The sequence below is a fragment of the Typha angustifolia genome, chromosome 14 (genome assembly GCF_048772165.1).
Source record: "Typha angustifolia cultivar Huaian chromosome 14, ASM4877216v1, whole genome shotgun sequence".
NCBI classification, from domain to species: domain Eukaryota; kingdom Viridiplantae; phylum Streptophyta; class Magnoliopsida; order Poales; family Typhaceae; genus Typha; species Typha angustifolia.
This window is the reverse complement of record NC_133252.1, coordinates 9,075,206-9,102,603: the sequence shown is the minus strand read 5'-3', so window position 1 is coordinate 9,102,603 and position 27,398 is coordinate 9,075,206. Positions and strand designations below refer to the sequence as shown.

Genomic DNA, 27,398 nt, shown 5'->3' with positions numbered 1-27,398 from the left:
ACTTGTTTTTACTTATATTTGTATTTTCGCGATAGGTTGTTATCTTGTAAGTGTGTTTCAATGCACAATTCATCATTCAAACTCGCTACTATTCATTTTATATTGTTCACCTGTCAATTTGTCTTTAGAGTGGTTAAAACATTCTGTTATATTTTGAGTTAAAGTGGGTTAAGTCGGTGGATGGATGGTCGTGATGACGGTGGATAGGGGTAGAGGAATGGTGATGGTGGGGATGATAATGGCAGTGAGAGGGGAAGACAAGGAAGGAGAGGTGATCTTTTGGGTCTAGGGAGGTACGACAAATGAGGAGGGAGAGAAGACATCAACCTTGGGGTGGATGGGCGGCCTAGATCGAGAAATGGCTACCTTTCACAATTTTAGAGAAAAGATAGGAAAACTGATAATAATCTTCAATAATTTTGAAATGGCTGTCTTTCACAATTTTGGAGGATAATGAAAATTCAAAATAATTCAAAATAAACCTAATACGAGATAATTTTGGTGTTAGTTCAAATCGCTTTGAGTGGAGTTTGAAGGCCTCTTCTAACTCCAATTTTCTGCACTCTTAGGTTGTGGCGTTTAAATGTCAAAACCTGAGATAACTTATTCTTGAATAGCGCTATGGTGTTTGAACACCAAGAAGAGCAGTTCAAACACAAAATCTAAGAGCACTTATTCTTTAAGAGAACCTTAGCATTTGAATGCTAGGAAGGGGCATTCGTTAGACAAGATTGCTACTGTTGAGATGAAAATCTCGATGATAACATCAATCCCGCGAATCCACTATCCCTTGTGAGGTGATTTGATTGAGTCGGACCACATCACATCACTCAACAATAAATGACTATAACTTTTCTATTAAAACCAAATCTTGAAAATATGGTTAGACTATTTTTGATAGTTAGAACCACATTCTAAAAATATCTTCCTCTTGAATTTCTTCATGAACCTTCATAAGACTTTCACATATGCTCATACAAAGATTCTAAACTTTTTTATACATTTAAGATATTTTGAAATATATTGCTAGTTAAATAAAATCTTACGGTCTATATTAATAGACTTGTTGGATTAGGTGTCCTTACAAGGAATCATAGTCTAATTGAGAATATTAGTTCATTTATGTTTTTGGTCTCCTTGATAAAGTAGGAAGAGGTGACAAGAGAAGGAACATTATGAGAACATAATGAGATTAGGTGTGTGAAAATTTGTGATTCCCTAGATATGTCCTCTTAGTTAAAATTTTGGAAGAGATAAAATTTATAATTTGACTAGAATTAGAAGATATTAAAATTTAAACGCAAAGTTGACAACCAAAAACAATTAGGTTTAGAAAAATTGAATCCTACTAAGTTTAGAAAAATATGATTAAGAATCCTATTTTGAAGAGCAACTCAAGTAGGAAAGAGAAAACCAAATAAGAGTAGGAAAATTAAAATATGATAAACATTATGATATTTTTTTAGCATAGAAAACCTCTTTAACCGAAGAGCTGACAAAATTATGAACCCCCCTTCAAACATATTGATATATTTCACAAAACAATAGAAATATTCTTAATTGTTTAAGTATCATCTTGAATGTGTTTCATACAATTAACTATTCTCATAAAATAAAAGTTCTCTTTTTGGTACGCAACCGGATTCTAGATCAAACTTTTGCACATGTGTTATTGGTAGGGTGCAGATGTCGATAATGACAACTCGATTCAGCACATCCTATGTGATCGATCAATCTCTCATGTAGAAACAACAATCAAATATATATAAATGGCTCTCCTCATACTTGATGTGAAGTATGCCTTGTGGAATAACCAATAACTCTAAGTTAGAACTTGATCTCATTTCCATTCTTGTTGGATCCATGAAAGTTCTTTAGCCTTTTAGCATCGCCAATGTGCTACAAGTTATAGTTAGTGTTTGATTTGCACTTAGAAATTATAGTTAAATAGTTCCCCACAATTTATAGAAAGCTAAAAACTTCAAGTGAGGGATCAAAAAATGGGTTGGATGAATAGCATGTTGGATGGATACCTTGTAAATACATCTAAATCTCTTCGGAACCTCTCTAATTTGTACTAGATGAATCTCCTTTTTCGTTTTGTGAAAGTCGTTCGACACTTTAAGTGTCATCTAGATGCCACTTAAGTTTCTTTTGTAAAACACGCATTTCTTGTGCTAGAGTCCACACTGGCCCTATTCCATCTAGACAGGGTACTATTCACCTAACACTATCTATCTAGCACTATAGCAAATGCTGAATTTTTTAATTTTACTTCTTTTTCACTTGAATATTCAAGCTCTTCACATGTAACACTTTTTCATTAGTAATGTATCTTGATCATATATAATTTTTAAATTATATATCATAAATATTGAGTGCTTTGGATCCACAAATTTATTGTTACAATATTCTGCACAAAGTATCCTAATTTGACTAAGGAAAAAAAATATAAACTTTAGATGCCTATGTAAAGACGTAGAATGATACTCTTCTAGACAACGAATAAAGGCATTCTATGATGCAAAGATTCTTAGAAGGGGTGCAGAGAGTGACGAGATTGGTAATATAGGATACGCACGAATATGTTGATGGGCTATCATATAAAAAGCTCATAGAGAATCGATACATGATAGCAATAAAATGTGCTAAGGGATTCTCCTGTGGTCTACCTTTTAGGAATTCTTTTGTACTAACTATATGTTACGAACTAACCTAATCTGATCCGCAACGGTTCTAAAACTTGGATCCTAGCTTGGTAGCCCACAAATAGCTAGATGGATACTAGAGTTAGATCTTGGTGTAAAGGGGGAGAAGTTGTTCTGGATGAGAGTGGTTAGAGGCTGGAAGAAGCCAACCAAAAACTTAGGTGAAAGAAAAAGGGAGGAGGGATAAGGTGTCAATGGTTAGAGACAAAAGAAAAGGAGATAGAACTAAAGCCAATTCTAATCCAGATAAAAAATCTCAATTAGAGTTTCCTCCACATATATATAGAGGCCCACCCTAAGGAATCCATAATTAACATAAAAATACTCCAAACAACCCTAACGATCCCTAACTTAACCCACACTTTCGCCGTGGTGCGTTCGAACGTGCCTAATTGCGTTCAAACGCGGAATTTCCGTTCTCTATCAATGCGAATATGATGCAGGCGTTCGAACGCGCCCATTTTCATTCGAATGCGCCAATTCCGTCCTCTGTCAATGTGAATGTGATGCAGGCATTCGAACCACCTCGTTCAAACGCAGTCCATGCATTCAAACGCACCCTGGCAAAAAATAATTTTATTGATTCTACTTACTCAACTAGATAAATAGGCTTATTCCAATGAACCCAATATCATGCGTAGAGCCAATATGAATCGAATCGTATCACTATATATATGTGTAAGGATTATTCTATCTGATATGAGTTAGAATCATTTCACTATGTGTTTTGTATATTGGATTTGTTGATATGCCATAATCTTTTGCTACTAAGAGAGTTTTCCACTACTAAGAGGACTTTTTGTGTGTATCTTAGGTTAGAGTTGCTGTGATTATGTTATTCTCATCTGATATTTGGCGAGATTGGATCACATAACAACTAATATCAAAACTAAGGGTGCGGTGAATTTTAACAATTTAGCAGAATTAACAACTGGGAGACTTATAAATTGATTAGTCTTGCTATTCAAGCTGAAGTCTATAGAATGGACTTATTCATATTGATACATTGTAACTTTATCTTTGATGCAAGGAAATAATTTACTAAGCGTGTGTTTGGCTTGAGGCTAAGACTAATCCTTGAAATTGGCTAGGACCACTAATCATGTTTAGTATCTAAATATTATTTTATCCCTAACTAAATTTAAAACCAAAGAGACAGAGAGTACAAAAAAAAAGTCTCAGTTTGAATTTACCCTTGGAATGACTTACATTATCTTTTATATTTTATATATTTTTTCTGTCACACCAAAAGAAAAAAAAAAAGGTGTAATATGCTTCAAAGTCAAAGGGTCAAATAGCATTTTGCTCCATTAATATAACATATCATCAATTTCTCTCCAAAATTAATATTCTTTTCACTTTTTCATATCATATCAATGGTAATCATAATACTCCCCAGCTTCTTCAGAGACAAACACTTAATTCTTTTTAGACTAGTTTAAGCTACATAAAATGAGGCTAATAAAATGAATCTAAATAGCCACGTTCAACTACTAGATTCAGACCAAAAGAAAAGAATTCCATCCAAATCCAATTTTCAAAACCATTGGATTTTATTAAATGTACTAAAATCAACCAAATCTACTCAAATCAATTAAAATATCATATCACTTAATAGCTCTAACTCCTAAACTAGACGATTCACTATATGCTTCTCAAGAATTAAGATAAAAGGTGCCAGAATTTCCATGTATATATTTCGAAATTAAGACAAAATAATTAGGGTTTTGAATCAATAATGATTATCTAATCACAGGTTTGGCAGCCCTTTATTGGCTACCAAGTACCAAAACCTAATCAAAGGGCTAAGTCCCTTGGTGGGCCTAATCAGGCCCAAAACATCCGTAGGATAACTGTCCGGATACTGCGCGCCTTATCCGAGGAAAGATGGATAGTTTTCTGTTTGAGAAAAGGCTATTGGAGTACAATCTCGGAGGATAAGATGGTTGGAGGAATAGCGATATTTCTCAAGTTGCTTGCTTCAACTGAGTTTTTTTGTCCCCCCCTCTTCTTCTTCCCCCCTTCGTTACTTCTTTCTAATCAAGAACATCATTTTCAAAGAGCAAACAACATGGCAAATTCTGAGTATAAATCAGTAGTAAGTACTTCATGATTTCGAACAGTAGACTCAAATTATGTACTAAATCTCACCATGGAACTCAATAGTATCCATCCATGGGGATTCAAATGAAGTTTCTCATGAGATTAACACCTCTCTCTCTCTCTCTCTCCTCTAGATCTCCTTGTCTGGCTACTGGGATGCATCGAGATGAACATAGAACTACTACACAATTACAAAACCACACATATGAACATGTTAACGTCGCAAAACACAACGCATCGATGATTACGAGCTCGTGTTATGATCCCCAACCCTCGACTTGTCGAGCATCGACCACATTATGTGAACATCCTCATAAGGACACGCCATCACCTCGCCATGAAGCTTCAAGCTATTATGGTCGTGACCTGCAACAAGAAACAAATTGCCTCTGAGAGATGACCTTTTACGTGCTGGTATACCTACATAGATAGATACATTGTACAGCGTATTGATGCTTGGGAAGCTAGGAAAAGCTTTACAAACCGGCTTCTTGTGGCTTCTTCTCTTTGGGTGAGTTGAAGACTGTGCAGGCTTTTCTGAAGGGGGTGGTGATAGTCCGAACCCAAGAACCCATGAAGGGTTAGCTTAGATGATAATGATGATGATGATGATCAGGAGATGGGTGCACGGATGTTGATCTAAAAATCCAGTACAAACCTTGGTATCTATATGTAGTGCTAGTGCTGGGGGAGATTGAGATGAGTTTGATGATGATGATGACGATGATTAGGAGAGGAACATAGAGGAGGCAAGATCCGAGAGGTGAGGTCTCTATGGAACCAAGTATCGCACGAGCACATGCTTCTGGTTATTCCCTCAGCTGGTCTCCAACACACTCAAATGCTTCTTGTCTACTTACTTTTCTTTCATGTTTTTGCAAGTGGTAATATAATTGTATGCTCTCCATTTGTTCTAATTCCCCAATGTTATTTTCTCAAACAAAATAAATAAATTAATTAAAGATACTTTTTTTAAAATAAAATAATAATTCCAAGGCTTGTAGGTTATATATATATATAGATTAGATCCGAAATCTCTCGGAGAATTAGGTTAAACAATTGGGATAACACTACAGGGCACTCAGCACAATTTATTCAGATAATTCTTCCCATTTTTATATAGGAAAGCAAGCCCCTCCAACAATTTATGTTCGTAGTTAACTCTTTTAAGTTAATCTCTCTAATTGAAAACCAAGTTATCTTCAAGAAATGATAGTTACTTATTAAGCAAAAGCTGTTGTATATAGAATAATATGCTAAAAATAATAAAAAAATATCCTCGTATAATTTAATAGAGTAGAAGAGTGTATGAGTATAATAATCATCATTTTACTTATATTTGCTCTAGAAATAATAGTCCTTGCTCTCTATATATTTCAGTTCCCTATATATTCAAATTACAAATGCAAGATTCAGCATCTTCTACTGCCATTGAAATTCGTATACTTTGCCAATTAATTCACTGAAAGATTCTTCCTGAGGAGATAGTTGGCTGACTTGGGAATTCCAATTACTTTGGATGATTTGGGTCCACGAGTTGATCCAATATTTCTCCAACAAATCGAAGTAAAAAAAGTACCCAAATTTATTTATTTATTTATTTATTTTCTATTAAAAGTGTGAATCTATTATTATTCTGATTACTTTCTCTAAAGTTTATTAATCTTTTGGCATCAATGATTGCAAGTATTTAATGTTTTCCGTCCACGTGATGTGTCGCTGTCACATCCGGAGGATTCCCAGCAGGCCGTACATGGAGAACTGTGCGGAGATGCTGCCTCATCTAAAGAATAACAATTTAATGTTGATGAACACTGCAATACGATTGGAGGTTGGCGTCCACTTTAAGTCATGCGTGCCATGATTTCGTTGATTTAAGCGCAAGAGATCCGCATTATTGTACCTTAAAAGGTCTTTTAGAAAGGCGTACTCAACGTTGTCCCTTGCCACTCCGCACTTGGAGCCCCCTGTACGGCTCAAATTTTATTAAAGAGAATTAAGTCTATTCTTTTTATTTATTATTTTAAGACTAGGCTGGATCTATAATAAGTTTGAGCTTGTAAGCACTGATGTACAATGGTAACTTTCTTCTTTAATTTGATTGATGGAAGATGAGAGTCTTAAATTATTTGATGAATAGATACTATTTTGTTTGATGTTTTTCTTTTGGGTAGTAAAACAAAATAGATAGCACGGATGGCATGAGGGAGATGTTGGGAGGTAGCGGTGATGGGTGAGGGTGACCCATGCTCTCCAAGAATTGCAATGATGAGATTACAAGCTTTGAGCTTCGTATATGCTTGAGTGGGGAATTTAGGAACACCATATCTGTGTGTACGGAGAGATGAACTTCATCTTTTGATGGTACTAGTTGTCTACATTTCTATCTTCTATAGACCACCAATTAGATTCACATTGGAATTTATATATCATAAAAAATTTGAGGGTGCTCTATTGATTCACAAATTTGGAAGACTATTAAAATACACATTTGATAGGTCCTAGAGACATATATCCAAGCCCATCTTTATCTTTAACATTCCTAACAGATCCCTCTCATATCTATCCTCTGGTGCACACACAAGAGAAGACCTAGTATCAATAAGGATATACATAGTGAACACTAACCAGGAACAAGGATTTGAATGGTGCGAGTTATCCAAGGAAAATATTCTTTTTTTTCTATTTGATTTAAGGGACTCGGGGACTTGGGAAAGTAGGATTGCAATCCCAGAGTTGCATGAAAATATTGCTTGCAGCTGATATGTCAATATTAGACCCCTTTCAAGCAATAGGTTTGAGAGATGGACCATTTTGGTAGACAAGTTTCTGAGGCGGCTCAGTTTGGTAAAAGAAACTCCCTCTATTTGCTAAAAATTTCAAGCTACACCCAACAACTTAATAGATAACCATACTTTAATCAGATCATTGTGTCAACTTAATTATATAAATAAATTAAGCCTCGAAACTACTAAAATAGCATCCAAAGATCAAAATATCATTTGAAATAACCAAAGTATTTCTCAGGTCTTGTTTTATTTAGAACATAGACAGAATGTAGTTTGTTATTTGTAACTTTTCTCAAAAGATGAAAAGCAAGAAAAATAGATATGTAATATTTGTATCGAAACCGCATGAACTCTCGGAAAATCCAACAGAATTTTTCAAAAGAAATTCTTCACCAAACCGACAGACGAACTATACTGTGAATAGACCTAAGCAAGTTAGTCAGCACATATAATTGTCTAATAACATCTACAATTGTTAATTTATCTGCCTTCAAAGAACACATTGATACCGAGAGAGAACTGCCCCAGTTCTACAGGCATGCGAAGACTATCCATTCCTGCCCATGATTGATTTGCATGACATTGAGAACGTCAATATTTCATTGTTCTTGTGATTTTAAACACTTGGGCCTTTTGATAAGCAACCAGTTACTCTCCCATTGGGATGTTTCTTCTCATGCTAGCCTATGGTAGTACCAATCAGGATCAACTTCTCTTACTGCCAGACTCGAGCAGGGACATGATATAACTTCATGTATATCTCCAGAGAATTTAAGTGTTAGATGTTAAGGTTCATATGACAGGGCTAAGGTAAAAATATAGTATCAAATCATGTCAATTTTAATATGCCAAAAATGAGTGAACTAATTGCATGTAGTATGTACAACCATGTTCACACATACCTCTGAACTAGTTCTCTCACTGCATTCTTATTGCAGCTTCCCATTTGGAAGAAAAGAATTTACATAAACCATTTTGCTTGAAGCTAGTCAAATCAGTTAATTATTGGATTATTTCTTCCTGCACGAAAACTCGGCTTCTTTCGTCGACCCTTCTTTCCATATTGGTTTCCTGATATTTTTTGCCTAAGAGATATAGAACAGAGTGGAGAATTATGTAATGTACAATAAAAATATTGTAGTGGTATCAAGCTCCCTACTGGCAATAAAAGCTTACCTCAGACTGTTAAGTTGGCTTGTCAAATCATTAATCTCCAAGCCAGATAGCTTCAGTGAAGATAAAGTTCCAGGTACCTCTTCTGAAACTACCTTTGACAGTTTATTTGCTGAAACTTCTAACCTTTTAAAAGCCTGATTATTGAACATCCAAAGCAATTTCAATCAAATTTCTTGTCAGTAAACACAAGGAACAGAGTGTTATCTAATCGCCAGATTTTCTTACACTCATGACTGGGAGAGAAACGATTGCCAATGAGAAAAATGATCCGACTACCTGCAAAAAGTACAATGAAGAGAACTTCATTCCTGACATAAATTTATTTAGATCATAATGAAAAAGTAGCCATACTGAGTTCCATTTCTAATATTGAAGCAGAAGTATAGCCAGTAGGATTTGTGAGGTACTTCTGTACATCAAATACAATATACTCACAACAAAGGAAAAAGAGGAGCATAATTAGTGACTACTTTTAAACTCATTGTACAATGAAAATGAAGAGCTAAGTTGTCATGCCCAAAATAGGAATCATTACCGGCCATGCATTTCAATATGCTTGAGATGCACGAAACCTTATTAATATTCTCTACGTGTACGATGGCAAATTAAATAAATAAAACGAGAATATGCTTTATTAAATTTTATAACTAATTACAATAAAGATAAAACAATGTTAATGTTTTTGAGTCTCTAAACTAAACGAAGAAAACTTCTAATCTAAAGCATAAAATAAAAAAGAGCGGAAAGGTAAATAGGTGAATCCTAAGTGGAGGTGGAGTCCGGGTACATCTCGCTCAGTCGCCCCGCTGACTATTACCTGAAATAAATAAATAAAATACAAAAACAATAGAACCCATGAGCCAACAACTATAGCTCAGTGAATGGAATCCACTCGAAAACTAAATAAATTTTAAATCATATTAATGCTGAATAAATTAAACTAAAAGCAACAATATCCATAACAATATGCAATAGGCATGCTCTCTAAATAATAACAATGATAACAATAGAGAGATGTCACAACTTGTAACCTTGCACGTTTTCAACATATTAACATCTTTTGATATTTATACTGTCATGTGTCTCAATGGGTCTAAACCTTGTGAATCTACATCAACTAGAAGTCACCTCGAAATAACGCTAGGGATTTTTTTTCATAGCTGATCCGGTTAGGGTCATCAGAGGGTATCACCCTGTGATCAATACACTCTGTCTTTTTCTCTAACCGTTGAGAAAAGTTAAGAGTCACCTAGGAAATTTTCTCATTCATCTTAGGACTGTTCCCTAACCCCGCCAGAGTCACCTAAGAAAATCACCGCAGTGATCTAATTTAAGATTTTTCCCTGGACTTTCAGATAGACTTGAGTCACCACGGAAAATCACAAACGATTTATACCGGGACTATTCTCTAAGTCGTACCAATACTAGTCTCATTTTTCTTTTCACAAATTTCAATATTTGCACGAAGTATGGTGATGCACTGAATATAATAATTAAATACACACTGAAAATATAACAATTAAATTTTCGCACGTACGGATGAAATAAATAGATTTGCACACAAAAATTACAATAATTTAATTTTTACACATAAGGATGAAATAAATAAATTACACACAGAAAATTTACATGGTCTGATAAAGATACGAAATACAATAAAATAAACATGTGAGTGAACCCACTCACCTGAGTCTAGGCAAAACAACCGAAATCTCAAATCTCTAGTTCACATACTAAAAATCACCACCATAAATAATAAATAATAATCAAAATTTTAATTTGAATAATAACACTATTTTTAAAATTTAAAAAAAAAAAATCAAAAATTACTAAAATGGGTTTAAATTCACCCATTGGATTGGGCTGGGCTAATGCTGGCCCGGCCCATTCTAGAAAATGAGCTAATTGGGCTGGGCCAAGGCCCAACCAAAATAATGGATTGGGCTATGGGTCAACCCGCAACCCATCCCAAAACTAACTAGTTCGGGTCGGGTCTGTGGATCCGAAATCCAAACCCGACTCGAACCCAAACTTAATTAAAAAGGGGTTGGCTCGGGTTAAACCCGAGCCCAACCAACCCCTTCTCTCCTTTCTCGCGACCGACGCGAGAAGAGAACTGAGGGAGAGGGTGACCGCCGGCGACCCCTTCACGACCACCTTCAACCTCTCCTCTCCCTCTCTCTCTCTCACTCTTTCTTTGTTGTCATGAGGTGGAGGAGGACCCACCACCGACGACCGACGTCGGAGCCGACGTTGACTGGAGCCACGAGGGCTCTTCCAGAAGACATCCATGACACAAGGCTAACGACTTGGAGCTCTCGAGCACAAGCAGCAGCAGCCCAAAGCTGCCGGCCGGCGAGAGTTACCGACGAAGCCGAAATCCCCAATTTAGGTACTTTCGCTAAACCCTATTAAACTCTAATTAAAATTTATGGGTGGGAGAGGGCTTACCAACGAGTCGCGTGGTGGTCTCCGATGGCTCCGACGGCACTCCGGCGGACTGATCCCACAGCGACGACTCTGACAGTGAGGAAGAAGAAAGCGAAAGAGGGGAGGAAAAAGAGAGAGAAGAGGACTGAGATGGTTAAGCAGAGAGAGAGAAGAGATTAGGGTTTTAATTTATAGATTAGAAGAGAAATCTAGACCTAATCCGATCCGGATTAGGCGTGATTTCTCTCTGCGCCTCGTTGCTTGCTGGAGAAGGTGAGGGGAGGGGCTGCACGTGCAGAACACGTGCACCCTCCTCTCTCAACCCATATTTTTATTTTTATTTTATTTTATTTTATTTTATTTTTTTGCTTCTGGTTCTGACATAAGTACTCGGATGTTTGAGGTTGTAAGCAACTAACAAATAATGGGAAGTCTCCAGATTAAGATAGGATATCTTTGAGCATCAATAATACCAACCAGTGGAGTGCTCGTAACAGATCTTCCAAGGTTCAAAATATTTCTATTGGCTTTGGTTGCACTCAGGCATGTGACTTCCATATATTGTATTTCCAACGGTTTGGTATTTTCGGATGAAACTTTCAAGTTTCAACTGAAAGGTTCTAGAATATCATGGAAATAATGTTTTATCAGATTATGAATATATATATGTATATATATATATGAATCATGGATACTCCATTGGGATTAGAGACGATCATTGGCCCGAACTTCCCATGCCCAAGCCCAACCCAAACCCGCATGATTTGGGCCCCGCCAATCCGAGCTCGAGATAATAAAAGGCGGCATGGGCTAGGTCTTTGCGCGCCCGATCCAGCCCAAAAGCCTAACCCACTAAACCCACTTGTGGCTCAGCCCATTATGCATGTCTATTCTAATAATTTTTAGTTCCATATCAAATATTTAATAAACTGTGTCGAACACTTACACACATTGCATACAATATTAACATGTGATGCACATGTCAAACTATTATCTATTTCCCAAAAATGAGAGGAGGATTTCCAAATATGGCTAGGATACAACAGGGATACATGAGGAGACGGGAGATATAGGAGCAATGCGACTAATTAAGCTGTTAAAACCAAAAGATGAACTAACGAAGTTTGATACATGTTTCAAGAGGAAAAATTTTATTGCCGCTTAGTTGTGATGAACCAAAGGAAAAATAAGGATAGGGAGATTATATGTTCCCCGCTCCCTAGAATATTAAAAGATTCTAATTAAGTACATTTCAACGAGACAACCTTTGATTGAACTAATTTTTTATTACAAATAATTTATTCATTTATAAAGCGATACAGACGTTAACAACTCTTGACACTTTACCAAATCTAAAGTATTTTATGGCATGAATCCAAGTTTCAACTGATCATGAGATGAATATGCTAAAAGGGATCGAGATTGGCCATACCTAATCCTCCATCCCGTCTCAAAACCAGAATGATGACTAATTTCGATCTAGTATTGACCAATTTCGACTATATTAGTCGGATCGACCGATCTATCTCGGCCATATTAGCCAAAACCGGATGTTTTAAGATTCACGTCGGATTTAAAATGGATCTAAGTAGGAGGATATCAGTAATTAATGTCCCAACTTGCCTTCTTTTTAAGTTTTTGATTTATTCAGTTTATCTCTCACATACATTCTTGTCCCACCCCTAACACTTCACCGAACTAATCCGGCAGTCAATCCAGTAAGCTCATCCAACAACTTCTCACTTTGGTAAACTCGAGTATGTTTTCTTTTTCTATTTAGTTTTTTTTTCATTTCTCTTATCTCTCTTTTCTTCTCTACCACTCTTTTACTACTTATTTCTTACTACTACAAAACAATAATGAAAAGAACTCTCTCTCTCTCTTCATCTCACTTATACAATAGTAATTTATGAATAAAAAAATTTACTAATCCAACTCAAAATTCATCATGATTTTGAGGCAAACACTCTTTTTTTCACTTTTAAGGCTTCATACATGAGTAAATTCTTCTTTTCTTGTTTTTCTCACTTTTTCTAAATTTTTAGAAAATTTTCTATATATTTAAATAATATTTAGAATTTTACGTAATTAAAAATAGTTTGATCAACAAATACATATTGTTTTATCGAGTAGCAATCCTAACCCCGAGTTTCAGAACCCTGTTTTATGGAGATCATTCTCCAAAGATTCTTACAACAATATACTTAATACAAGTTATATCTAATGTTAATTTTCTATTCAGGAATCTGCTATCTATAGTTCATTATTGATCCTTCAAGAACTTCTTGGAACATAAGCCAAAGTAGTGATTTCAAAAAAAATCATAAATTAACGAAAAATATTTCATGCATGTCAGCAACATGCTAGTAAAATTTCATCGGTTTGGAGTTGTAGATCAAATGTTTAAGTGTTTTAAATCATGGATTTTCGTTTCGGCCGATCTCACCTTGAACCTAGTTGGTAGGCTAGTTTAGGTGGGACATCAACCTTCCGGATTGGGCAAGTTTCAACTGCTTTGGCCGAAACAAAACAAAATCGGGAAAGAAAAGAAGAAAGACAGGGTAGGGAGCTCATCAGAGAAAGATAGAGAGAATAAAGGAAGAAATTATATATCTAAGGTCGACGGAGCCAGAACTACGTTAGAGGAGTTCATATTACAAACCAAATCTTGACCGATCCAGACATAATAAAATTATAAAAATTTAAAAGGTGGTGGCCTTGTGAGTTAGGGTTTTCCTAGCTCTGGTTTCAAATCAATTGGATGTCTGAATGAAAATATATAATTAAAATAGTGGAGCAAGGCTAGAACAGAGCAGAAAAGTAAATATTCGATGTTGCAACAGCCAAGAGTGGTGGTGGATGGCCGTAAGATAGGGTGACTGCTGGAGGTAATGGTGGCTATAGATTGGAGGTAGAATTTGAATTTCTAACTTAGATCTACTCGAAAAATAAACAACTATGATTAACTTATTTTTACTCCTAAATTCATTCTTACTCCTAAGAGAACTCAAGAGCAAAATAATTTCCGAATAGTTGGATGATTGGATGAATAAAGCTTAACCCCTCTATATATAGAGATCGGGTACAACGAGTCATACTCAAAATTAATTCTAAAAGTTTACACGACTCGAACTAGAATTTGCTTTAAAAACTTACATGACTTAATTGAACTTGTCTTAGTGGCTTACATGACTTAATTAAAGTTGTCTTAGTGGCTTACATGACTTAACTAGACTAACTTTAAGGGCTTACATAAGTATAAATTATTTAAAAAATAAATATGATCAATCCATCGAGCTTAATCCTCATGATGCGATCTGATCTGACCTGGTTCGCATCAGAGGAATTCACTAGAGGTTGACAGAGCCGAATATATGTCAGAGGAGTTTGCCGGACGTTAATGGACATTGGAACTACGATAGAGAAGCATTGCTTAAAAGAGAGGGAGTAAGAGAAGAGTGAGAGTGTGGGAGAGAATGGGGAATCAAAGAGGGAGAAGGAAAGGTTTTAAGGGAGATTGAATTTTTTTTTTGAAATGGGAGCAAAAGTGAGAATAAAGAGCAGATGGGAGAGAGAAAGAGTTAGAAAAAGTTTTTTATTTATGGGAGAAAGGGAGAGATTGAGATTAAGAAAATAGTATTTTCATTTTTAGTTTTTAAACTTCAAATATGAATAATTTTTATTTATATATTATTATTATTTTTCTAAAACTTTTTAGAATTTTTTGTATTCTAAAAATTATTTTAAAATACAAGCTGATACGAACGGTCGATACTTATCATTTTTTTCAAACGATCGACCCCAATCTTGATGCTTGGAATCTTGTTTCAAATATGTTATTGTAGAATTTCTATTGCAAACTGTAGTTGTCAAGTATAGGAAAAATATATATAATTATGGAGATCAACATAGGCTAGGGGTGTCAAAATAAATAGGCGGCTTGGGTTCGGCTTGGGTTCGGCTTGGGCTCGGCTCGACCCAGGCTGAGCTGAGCCTGAGCTCAAAATTGAGGCTCAATTAAATTTCGAGCCAAGCCTAAACCAAAAGTAGCTCAGGCTCGTCTCGACAGGTTTGTTTACTCCCTTTCCCTCACCCCACCCAAACCAATCTCAAGTAAATCGAACGGTCCACTCTCACCAATCACGATCCCCCCACCTAGCCATCCTATCACCCCATCCCTGCCCTTACCGTCACCTGTTCTCACCCCACCCTTGCCCTCACTCGTCACCCGTCACCCCACCCCTTACCCATCATCCCTGCTCTCACCCCACGCTCACCCATCCCACCACATCCTCTCCGTCGGCCTCCATCGACAAGCCGCCACCACCTCTCCGTTGGCATCATCCTCCTCCATCGGCATTAGGCTCAATGTTGGCGTCGGCGTTGGCCTCATCATCTTCGACCTCTCCGTCAGCCTCCTCCATTGACCATCTTCTCTAGCCTCTTTCAACGACCTCCATCAGCGTTGGGCTCAGCATCAGCGTCGACCTCATTATCTTCCTCTCCATTGACCATCTCCTCCGACCTCATCTTCTATTGGCAAGCCACCGCCGCCTCCTCTTCGTCAGCATCCTCCTCCTTCTCCATTGACCGACATCCTTTTCCATCAACTAGCTCTTTTGGCCTCGTCCAACGACCTCCTCCTCCATCAATAAGTCACCGCCACCGCCACCGCCTCCTTTTCCTTCAGCCTCCTCCTCTATTGACCAGCTCCTTTGGTCTCTTCCAACGGCCTCCTCCTCCATCAACAAGTCACCACTGTCGCCTCCTCCTCTTTCTTCAGCAAGCCGCCATCTCTTCCTCTTCCTTCGGCCTCCTCCTCCTCCATCAGTCTCCTACTCCTCCTTCGGCAAGTTGTTGTCTCCGCCAACACCCCCTCCTTATCCTCTAATCAAGCTCGGGCTTGGTTAGGCTTGGCTCGAGTTGAGCTAAGCTGAATCTAAACAATATAATAGGGCTCGAAATTAATTTCAAGCCAAGCCTGAGCTAGAGTCGACTCGCTCAGGCTTGACTCATTTACACCCTTGAGATAAGCTTCTATAATTTACAGAATTATCTGAAAATGGTTGTTCTCTATCTACAAACATGCCAGTAAAGTTTCATCAATTTGGATTTGCAAATTAAAAGTACGAGTCCTCGAAATCTGCTATTTCAGAATTCTTGCTGTAAATTTTTGTCGGGCATAGGAAAAAAGTTCTATTGTACAGATCTTTGTGAGCACTAATAATTTATGAAAGTATATAGAGATAATTCTCCTCTATATCAATGACATGCCCATAAAGTTTCGTTGAATTTGAGCTTGCGGATTGAAAGTTATACACTTCTAAACTTGTTACTCCAAATATTCTACCACAGATTTATTATCAGACATTGAAAAAAGATCTGAACGTACAGATCAACCTATGCATTGATAATCTATCAAATTTCTCAAAAATAGTTCTAGTCTATATCAAGAACATGTATGTGAAATTTCATTAAGTTTGGACATGCATATTAAATGTTATAAGCCTCCAGATCTAATACTCTAGAAATTCTGCCACAGATTTGTTACCAAGCATAATGAATATCCTAATATACATATTGATCTAAGCATTAATAATTCATGGGATTTTCCATAAATAGTATTTCTCTATGTCAAAAATATGTCTGCAAAGTTTCATTGAATTTGGACTTGCAAATTAAAAGTTATAAACCTCCAAGTCTGTTATTCCAATATATTTAGGAGATATTCCAACACTTCAATGTTTCAATATTTGATATTCTAATATCCAACATTTCCATGCCCAGTAATCAATGTCAAATGTCCAATATTCAATAATTCAATATTTCAATGATAATCATGATCTAAATCTGTATAGATCAAAATTATAATTATAATAGTGACGTTTTTAAGAACTCCGCAAAGACTAAAGATGGTTTAAAAAATCAACTCTTGGCCGGAGAGCCATGCCATCGACTTTCGGGATAATAATTTGTTGTTTAATGACAAATAGAAAATAATAAAATTAAATGCCTCTAGATCAGCTAAAGATGGTTTAGAAAATCATCTCTTAGCTAGGAGCCATGTCATTAGCCTCTGGGACAATTTTTTGTCGTTTAATGAGAAATAGATAATAGTAAAATAAAAAGTCTCTGCATCAACCGAAGATGGTTTAGAAAATCATCCCTTGACCGAAGGGCTATGCCTCCAGCCTTTACGATAATAATCCATTGTTTAATGGCAACTATTGAATAATAAAATAAGAACATGTCGAAGAAGATGTTATGATCCGATCATGTGGGTTAAACTAGTCGAGTTGATTGAGTCGAGTCAAGTCAACTTGAGTTAGTTAGTTAGCTATATCTTCTAGTTTTGAATTTCAAATAAATTGGATAATCCGTATGTGGATCCGATTCGTTAGAAATTTTTAATACGAGTAAACATGTGTTGATAATTATTATTGAATAAATTTGAGTTTAGCCAAGTTAAATTTTTGTCCTTATCTTTTACCGTAGCCATTAGATCATCTTTATTTTTCTAAGAGTAAATCATAGTCGTAAAAACATTCTGATCTTTCAAACCCTAATGATCTTCCTCCACCAGTAACCACTCTATCTTATGGCCATCCACCATCACCTTTGGTTGTCCACCACCCTTCGACGATCGCCACAATGTTGGTTATTTATCGTTCTTTTCTATTTGACCTTGCTCCACTATTTTATTAATATCTTTTCATCCAAACATCGAATTTGTATGAAACCATAACTATTAGAGACCTAACCACAATACTACCACTACATAAAATATCACAATCTTACGTTCAAATTGGTCTAGAACTGGTTCATAACAAAAGAATTGCCCTCCTTGAATTGCTAAAGGATAAAAAGAAACTCTACAAATATGAATAGCTGCAGCGACACTTGCAAGAGGAAAGAATACTTGAACAGATGACAGTTTCTTGTTGTAAGCATAATGGATCTCTCATCTAGATGATCTCTGATCACTCCATAGATGTTTGATCTATATGAGACTTCTTCTAGAGTGTAGACCTCTCCAAGATTAATCTCTGCTCTATCTTCCTATCTATTATTTTCTGATCTCTAAATTGTCGCTCTCTAGTTGCAGCTCGTCTCCTCCTAGTCTCCACCCTCCAGCTTTTCTTTAATCCATCTACCCCCCTATATATAGGAGGCTAGAATATCTTATTGGTTAAAGATAAAATCTTGTAGAATATTAATCTGATCTCTTTGAAATAAGAGAACAACAATCATAATCTGAGTTACCTTTTCAAATTAACATGTCACTTATTGGAAAAATTATCTTGCTGTGCACAAATTTGGACCTGGAATCACTTAAATTCAAAAAAAAAAAATCCCTTCAATACTGAAAATTGGTCTTTCTGAAATAAATTCCTATTTGCAATAGGATTATCCAATGACTGCGAGATGTTTTAGACAGATGGATAAGAGTCCTCAGAATTTGTTCCGAAAAATCTCACATGTAAGTGTAGCTTTGACATGTGGCAACAATCCGTTATTTTATTCAGCAGTATCAATTTCCTACAGCATGACAATTTCAGATCAATTTGAGCTTTTAGATCAAACTACACCAACCCAACTAGATCTCAATGTTGACTCACCCAACTTAACTTCTCAAATTTATGGCTCAACAAAACACAAGAGGAAAACTCATCAGAAAAATCCAATTCTTGAGAAAAAGAAAACAAGTAGCACGGAATCTACATTAAAATTGTCTGTGTTATTATAGAAATCATCCTAGATTCAGGCCTTTTTCCAGTAAATAAAGTGGCAAGAATTATAAAAATCTTTGGCTCCAAGACATTCAAGATCTGGTTTACACAAATCCTCAAGAAACAAGTAAATCCAACTTACTCAACTACACTATAATGGTACTTCGACAAGGACAAATAAAAAGAGTCCACTCTAACTTCTGATCTAAGAGGCTCCTACCAACAAGATGTCTAGGAGGGAATATGTATGTAACCTAAGTTTCATTAGCAAAGACATGGTTTTTATGACTCAAACAAATGACACTTAGAAGCACACAGCGCAAGGATGTCACTTTTAGCAATTTAGTGTGACATCATAGTAAGGAGCAAGTACTAAATTATTTTTAAATATATATAACTATGGACCTTAGGTTATTCTTACATGCAAGTATGCAACTGAAGACAACGATGGCTGTGTTGGCCGGCATGCCCCGTACTAGTGGTGGCACAGCACCTGGAATAGGGTATGTCATTTTATATATAACTATGGCTCTTAGGTTATTCTTAAATGCAAGTATACAACTGAAGACAATGATGGCCATGCCAGTTGGCACGTCCTTTGCCGGTGGTGACATAACACTTGGCATGAGGTGTGCCAATGGCACACCCCCATGCCGAGTCATGCCGATCCGGCGCAGGTGTATGCTAACCTTTGTTAATGTTGTGCCTATTTTTTTTATTTTTTTCTATTTTCATCTATCATTGTCAATCAACTTTAGTGATATTTTTATACCAGCAAATTAAGTCATTATCATCAATATAATTGAAAATTATCGACAGTATCATATACAACATTCTCGTGTTATTCATGTGCCGACATTTGAAGTCTTCGATCATTTCTATCATTCTATGTTCAACTAGATATTAATTTTAATTTTTAAATTATCATCAATTAATATTATGCATTGAATGTTATGTGCTCAACTATATTATAGATTATTCAATTATATTATGAATTGTTCAATCATTAATATAAGTTTTAATGAAAGTATTCAATCATATTATGTATTGAATAATATTTATATTGACTACTGTTATATCTTTAATAAATGGGTCTTTTACAAAAATAATCTAAAGATAAAAAATTGTGATATAGATTTTAATACATATATTCAAACCAAAAACTAAAAATTAACGTGCCAAAGATCTAAAACATATTTAAATATCATAAATTTTTTATTAAAAATATAATAATGCGTGCTAGTGGCAACAGAAGCGTGCCGAGGGCGTGCTGGTCGACACACCCTGTGCTAATGGTGGCACGACATGGCGTATTCCTTCGACGCAGCCATCACTGACTGAAGACATGTACCATAGTAAAAATTTGAAACAAAATATAGGAAGTAAAAACTCCATGATGAATAGAACCAATCAAATTTATGCAACAACCAACAAAGCTATCATTACAAGGGGATCTTTGGGCAACAATATATGTATAAATATAGGATCCAATTATGCCTATACAACCAAAGAAGAGTAACAATAAGAAAAGAAACCAAAAGAGAAAAAAGTGATCCAGGTTTTGCGGTCTTTTTTTTTTCTCTTTTTGTTTCTTCCACTCTTTCTCTCTTTCGTTGCAATAGTTTTGAGTAAATTAGTACTTTTTTTAGCTTTAAACTTCATATGTAAGTAATTACTATTTTTTTTCTTTTTGCCATTTTTTTACTTATGAAATTTTATTCCATTTTAAAATAATATTTAAAATTTTATATAATTAAAAATAGTTTGATCCAATCCGAGTAGCCAATACATATCGTTCTTTTGGGAGGCCGACTCAATCCCAATCCCAATTTTTTGAATCTTGTTAGTGTGGCATCCATGTGTATTTTAAATTATCTACTCAAGGTAAATAAGTTTGTAACTTATTTATCTTAATACAATGTTGGGTGTGCGAACCTACTTTGGTCAAAAAGTCCCTTGATATAGGTGCCTAATCAATCGTGTGGTCGGGGTGGTCAAAGTTGGTCAAAATATGTGTCAGTGTAGGGTGCTCGCATCTGGTGCTGGTAGAGCTGGGTTGAGGTGTTGCTGTTGGGCGTTAGCAAGGGTTGCGGCCGAAGTGGAGCTAGAATGGGGAGGAGCTGGGTTGGAGTGGTGGCTCAGCGGGAAGAAGCTACAGCTATAGTAATGACAACTACAATGCGAAAGGGGAAGCTCTGTGGAGGAGCTGGACGAGTTCCTAGGATACGCTACTAGATCTACAGAAAAACAGACTAGGGAGAAGTCTACAATAGAGAAGGGAGGGAAGTTCAATCGAGGGAGAAGCACAGCTAGTGGAGCTCGGTCTGCCTTGGTGAGCTGTTGGCTGCTAAAGGAAGGAGGTGAGAGCTAGAGAGAGAGAGAGAGGGAGAGGAAAAATTAGAGCATCATATTTCTATATTTCCCTGAAGTGCTCACTGCACCTCTTAAGTGGCTATCCAACACTAGTCAGGCCTATGACTCGAGTGGCCCAAGCCAAGTAGTGCAGGATTACATGGCTAGACCTAAACCAATGCAGGAATAAACAATGCAAAAATTAAAAATGGACTCAACCCAATAAAACTATACCAGACCAAACCCATTAGACCTCCCTAAGCTGAGTCATAACAGTCTATCACGCTTTTGTCATCTAGTCCTCAAGATGATAAGTCGGGAATGTTTTGAGTTAGTTCTATGCGAGCCTAACTCGTAGCCTCGGGTTGTGCTGCTGGTGGCCAAGGTATCTCCACTGTGTCTTCCTCTATCCACGGAGGAGTGGGGCTGCCCCATCATCCAATGCAAAGTCAGGTTTGGCTTCGTCTTCACGCCCTCAAATCGAACTACTCTACTATTCTGTTGAAATGCCATCTACATGCTACCAAAGTCAAATGTTATGAGTCCCAATCTCAACAAACACTATGTACCTAGGACAATCCCTGTATGCGGATTCCGAACTGGCAACACAAACTATCTGCTTGCAATTTCGTGTCGTCGCCAATCTCTACCTTGAGTCTGAACGTTGGCTCAGTCTCTAACTATATCCTCAAGATGAGACGCTAGTCCAAGAAGTTATGCATATTCCCGGTGTCAATAAGGATGGCACGCACTACTTCTTAACTAGCCCATACAATCTCAAGGTCTTCAAGCCACTCATGCCTGAGTAAGCATGTAGGGAGATCTTAGCTGATGTCTCATTAGTGTCATTCATGCAATATCATCCTCAGCCACATGGTCCCTATTGTCTTCCTGACTGTCAATCAGCATCACGCTCCCGCTGGCCTTGGTGCAACAGTAGCCTAGAGTGAACCACTCATCACACCGAAAGCCTAATTTTTTAGCTCGTCGCACTTCCACTTGTGCCGGTGTAAGAGTGTGAACTAAAAGACATGTTCCTCCCCCTCCAAGGCCTGCTACTAGTCTCGAGACAATTTTCATGCCATAAAAAGAGTATAGGTGTGGCCCTAGGGCCCAACTTGGGTTTGTCAGCTGCATTGGCTTCTCTTGATGCTTGCGTATTGTTCTGGCTAGTCCATGCAGTCCTCATGACACTTTTAAAAATGGTATGCTTTTGCTCCATCCGTGTAGCATCTTCGAAAACTTTGCTCAAAGTCCGAGGCCGTAAGGAAAGGACATCAGCCTTGCTCTCTTTGCACAACCCTAAAATGAAGGTGCTGACTAGTAACCGCTATGGCCATAATGGTCGGCACCGACTACCAACTCGCTCGAACTCCTCCTGATACGCGACTACAGTTGTCTGCTGCACCAACTTGGAGAGTGTGGCATTATAATCCTCAAACCCAACGGTTTTTAATCATCTAAAAAGACCGTCAATAAAGGTCATCCAATTATCAAATAGTTTGTGAGCACTACCGATTAGTACTAATGGAGGGCAGCACCCTCTAAATGAAAACTCGCTAATAACACCTTAACGTCCTCTGTTGTACTTTGAAAATCAAAAAATTATTCAGCTCAAAAATTTCAATCCAACAGGTTATTTTCTTAAAATTTTGGACATTCGAGCTGTGTCGTTCACCCTCCAATGCCATTGGCCTAGTTGGGGTCATACACTTGTTTAGGTCTGACTCTTAGTGGAGGGCTGCAACACAGGGTCACCCTGCCGACGACCATCTTCCTCTCACTGGGACCCAAATTCACCTAGTTCCGGCCAACGCATCACGGTCTCGATGCATTATGGGTTCACATCTGGCCGTGGGTGCAATCCTTCACGTTCTAGTCCATAGGAGCCGTGGTGAGTCACCTAGGGTCTTGCAAGGGAGGTGACTACCTCACTAGTTGGACAACAACTCCCTCGACCACTACTAGTGGCCGTGCTGGCCACGGTGGCCTCGGAATCATGCATTGCTCCCTCGCTCGTTCTGGCCACGGTGGCCTCGGAATCAATTGATAGATAGGATAAGCTTATATGCGAGGGATATCCGCATTGAGTTATTACCTAAATTGAGTTAGTCAATTTAGATAAGACTTAATCAATAAGGGTCCTATTAGGAAATGAATTTCTATTAAAAGTATGTATATATGTGGGAGATTCCACATTGATTTATTACCTAAATTAGATTAGTCAATTTAGGTAAAATGATCAATTAGAGTCATATTAGGAAATAAGTTCCTATTAGAATCAGCTACAATCAAAGTTGTTAACATATTTAAGGGTTATTGTATAAAAAACAAGGAACAATTGAATAAAATTTATTTGAATCTCTTATTTTCTCTCCTGTGGTCTTCTTCTCTCTCCCATTATCTCCCTTTCTCTCCCTTTCTCGTACTCTATCTTAAGATTATTCTCTAATTTCTCCTACTTCCTCTCTAAACCTCTCTACTTCTTCAATCTCTACTTTTCATTGGTTACTGTTGCTGTCCAGAAGATTCCAGTAGTGAAAGAGAATTTTTGGGTGCCCGAACATAAAGAGGAAGACTTGGTTTCAAAGTAAAAGCACCACTATTTTATTTATTAGTAAACTTAAACTCTAAATTCTTTTCTTACACTATATTTTAGCCTTTTCTACTGTCAACATACCTATTTGAAAGTTGAGAAAGTTACTGTCTTATCGGAGTAGTTTTCTCTCCTTCCATTTAGTAGTGATCATTTTAATCAATTAACTTATTGTCAATTATTGCTTAATATATTTTATTTTACTTACTTGTTCGAGTCAATTGTTCTCCAAAATATTACATTCATACTAGATTTGCATAAATCTCTTTAGTGGCTATCCAATACCAGTGAGGTCCATGACTCAAGTGGCCCCAGCCAAGTAGTGCAGGATTACATGGCTAGACCCAACCGATTGCAGGAATAAACAATGCAGAAATTAAAAATGGACTCATTCCAATAGAACTATACTCGACCAAACCCATTAGACCCCCTAAAGCTGGGTCATAACAATCAATCATAGTTTCATATTAAAAAAAATAAAAATAGTGAAGGTTCCTATATTTCTTTTAACTAAAGTAACCTAACATTAAATATAATCGTCGATGCATGCACTGTATATGTCTTGTCCCCCAACAGAAAACCAGACAAGGATATATGTATAACAGAGGCATTTGCAGAGTACGATCTTTTCAATTTGTTTTTGAGCACCAACTTTGGTGTTCGGGTGGCTTTCCATGCCCCAATCTGATTGATTAGGGCATATGCAGATAGATATCTATGCATCGCAACGGTGTGCACTGCAATTTTAGGGTATTCGTACGTAAGCTAGAACGATCGTGAGGTTGGTGTTCGAAATTGCCTCGGAGAGTCTCTGGATCAGTCGATGAATTTTCCAGATAACGCATCAACGGCATGTGTAATAGCTTACAAACAAAGGAATGTTGAGTTAACACGGTGAATGCAATTGCCATACAACATTTATAGTTCCACAGAATCAAAGCAATGAAGTGGAGAAAGAGGGGATTACCGCCGAGAGGACGAAGAGAAGGGCGAGGAGGCCGAGCTCGGGGTCGCGGCGAAACCCTAGGTCGGTCGGGAAGGGCGGGGGAGAGGACTGCGCCGAGAGGAGTGTGGTTTTCGAATGCTGCGACGAGAGGAGAGGAGGGACACGTGGAGAGTCGAGAGAGATGGTCACCTTTGTGTTCATCTGAGATCGCGGGGGGAACCAGCGAGGCCTCGGCGCCGGCGGTTTGTGAGCTGGAACGGAGGAGAGGAGCATGGCGGGTGATAGGGGAGTGACGCAGGACGCAGGTCACAACCCTGGGTGAGCGACTCGACCCTATTCATAAAAATTCGTAGAAATACCACATTCACAACTACTACTTTTAGAAAAATAGAAATAATTTAATAACGCCATTTACTTAAAAATTATATTATATGACATTAATTCTATCGATTAATTATTAGAATAATTATACTAAAACCTCTCATTTCTAATAGGGTCGGGTTAAGCGGATTCGGGTTGGATCATATTCCGGTCGGGTCAACTTTTTTCTAACACAAACACGATTCGATTAATAAACGGGTTGTATTTAATAAACACGAACACGACCCAATAATTAAACGAGTAACACGACACGACCCGTCTAACTCGTTTAATAAACAAGTTGCGTTAACACAACACGTTAAGACGACCTACCTAATCCGTTTAATAAACGGGTCGTGTTAACACGACCTGTCTAACCTGTTTAATAAACAGGTTGTATTAACACGACACGACAATAAACACGAATAACAAAATATTATTAACCCAATATAAAATTTAATATTTATTAATTCAAGCAATATAATCTCTTTTTATTTGGAAAAATATATAATTCTAAATATTCAACATAAATTCAATTCGACACAAATCAATATATTAATTCAACTACCAGCATTCAACACTAAGTAAATAAATTTAGGTACTAATTTTAATTTCAACTTACAACTTACAAATCTAACAATCTCATGGCAATTATAACATAATTTCAAGTTCATAATATATTACAGACTACAAATAGTTTTAAAAAAAAATCAAATAATAGCATTGGGCCATCTATTTTATTATCCAAAGATCACCACACTGTCAGGAAAAGAAAAACAAAAGAGAATGTTACATCTTCTATTACAAACTGCCGATAGTTGTAATCTCATGACAATTACAACATAATTTTAAATTCATAATATATTATAAACTACAAATAGTTAAAAGAGAGAGCAAATAATAGCATTGGACCTTCCATTTTATTATCCAAAGATCACGACTCTGTCAGAAAAAATAAAATAAAAAAAGAATGTTAACTAACATAGAGAAAAATAGAGTACAAAAAATCTAATTAGCAGTAGATGTATAAGAAAATTGAGCACAAAAAACAAAGAAAAGAACTAACCTGTTATACACTTATACTGGACATATTTCATGTATGCATCATCTATAGATCTAGATGCCATAAAAGCACTGGACACTAAACTAAACTAAAACTAAACTAAATAGATAGATCAGTCAAGAACTCAAGATAGGCTATAGCTTTTATACTCTTTTGTATATTACTGAATAAAAGATGATTTATACAAAATAAAACCTCAAACTAAGCAAACCAAATCTCTTCCTTCTAGCAGCAATTTTTTTATATAAAAGAAAAACTATAGTTATGATTTTACATCATATAAAACTATGGATCTGATTTATATGTTTCCAACCCGAATCAAATGCTGCTAGAAAAGTAGAGCCTAATTGAAATAAGGTAATCGTCTGTCTATCGCTTTGGATATTGGTTTTTATAAATCGGATAATCGATTCAAATCAAGTTACACACATCTATGATGGATTGCATTGTTTGTAGCTTTTGGGAATCATAGATAGAGATATAACAGACTAGAGAATAACTATGAAACATTTCAGTAGTAATTTTTTAAAAGCAATGAAGAATAGAGGAACCTCATTGATAGCAATCACTGGGCCATTACTCTTTTTCACCTTCTTTAATTTCCTCAAGAAATACCTAACAATATATAAACATACATCAAACATGTAAAACTACTTAAAAAGAAGTAAAATTACAACATGGAAGACAGGCTTACCAAATCCATAATCAAATAATGAATCAATACACGAACACTACCAAAGCATTAATACAACGTAAATCTAGAAATAAATCCCAGTAAATAAGATCAAATAAGCAACAATTTACGCAATTTGAGAGATGAGATCGCTATTATTCCTAACTCCAATCACACATTTGCGACATCAAGGGATTATTAAAACACTATTTAGAAAATCTTATCTTGGAAATCTTTTTGAAACATATAAACATATAAAAAGGAAGAGGAGGAAAAGAGGATTCTTACCCTAAAGTTTCCCATAGATCGACATCTTTTATAGGCCGTGTGGGGGAGGCGGCGAGAGGCGAGAGGCATGCAGTGCCGAGAGGCGACGAGATGGAGATAGGACTTTCGAGAGGCAAGAGGAGGCGAGAGGCGGTGGAGATGAGTGTAGAGATGGGTGAGGTGTTGTAAGGGTGAGGCAGCTGGG

At 36.7% G+C, this 27,398-nt stretch overlaps 2 protein-coding genes across 6 annotated transcripts; both read right to left on the bottom strand.

Moving 5' to 3' along the window:
* Positions 1 to 4,814: 4,814 nt before the first annotated feature.
* LOC140776527 (uncharacterized) lies at positions 4,815 to 5,632 on the bottom strand. Of its 2 annotated transcripts, none has more exons than XM_073120259.1 (2): positions 5,296 to 5,632; positions 4,815 to 5,231 (listed from the first exon to the last, which is right to left on the bottom strand). In XM_073120259.1, the coding sequence occupies exons 1-2, from the start codon at positions 5,384 to 5,386 to the stop codon at positions 5,056 to 5,058; spliced, it is 267 nt and encodes an 88-aa protein (XP_072976360.1). In that variant the 5' UTR covers positions 5,387 to 5,632; the 3' UTR covers positions 4,815 to 5,055. The 2 variants fall into 2 exon arrangements, 1 of the variants encoding a protein (XP_072976360.1); XR_012106893.1 differs by having other exon boundaries at positions 5,046 to 5,177.
* A 2,218-nt stretch (positions 5,633 to 7,850) lies between these two features.
* Positions 7,851 to 25,161, bottom strand: LOC140775331 (uncharacterized). Of its 4 annotated transcripts, none has more exons than XR_012106734.1 (5): positions 24,852 to 25,161; positions 9,002 to 9,052; positions 8,777 to 8,910; positions 8,503 to 8,685; positions 7,861 to 8,360 (listed from the first exon to the last, which is right to left on the bottom strand). XR_012106734.1 is itself a non-coding variant. In XM_073118563.1 (4 exons), exons 1-4 carry the CDS (start codon positions 25,101 to 25,103, stop codon positions 8,595 to 8,597), a joined length of 360 nt encoding a protein of 119 aa, XP_072974664.1. In that variant the 5' UTR covers positions 25,104 to 25,156; the 3' UTR covers positions 7,851 to 8,594. The 4 variants fall into 4 exon arrangements, 2 of the variants coding, with proteins under 2 accessions (XP_072974664.1, XP_072974663.1); XR_012106735.1 differs by having other exon boundaries at positions 7,861 to 8,348; XM_073118563.1 differs by having other exon boundaries at positions 7,851 to 8,685; positions 25,020 to 25,156.
* Between the last annotated feature and the right edge of the window lie 2,237 nt (positions 25,162 to 27,398).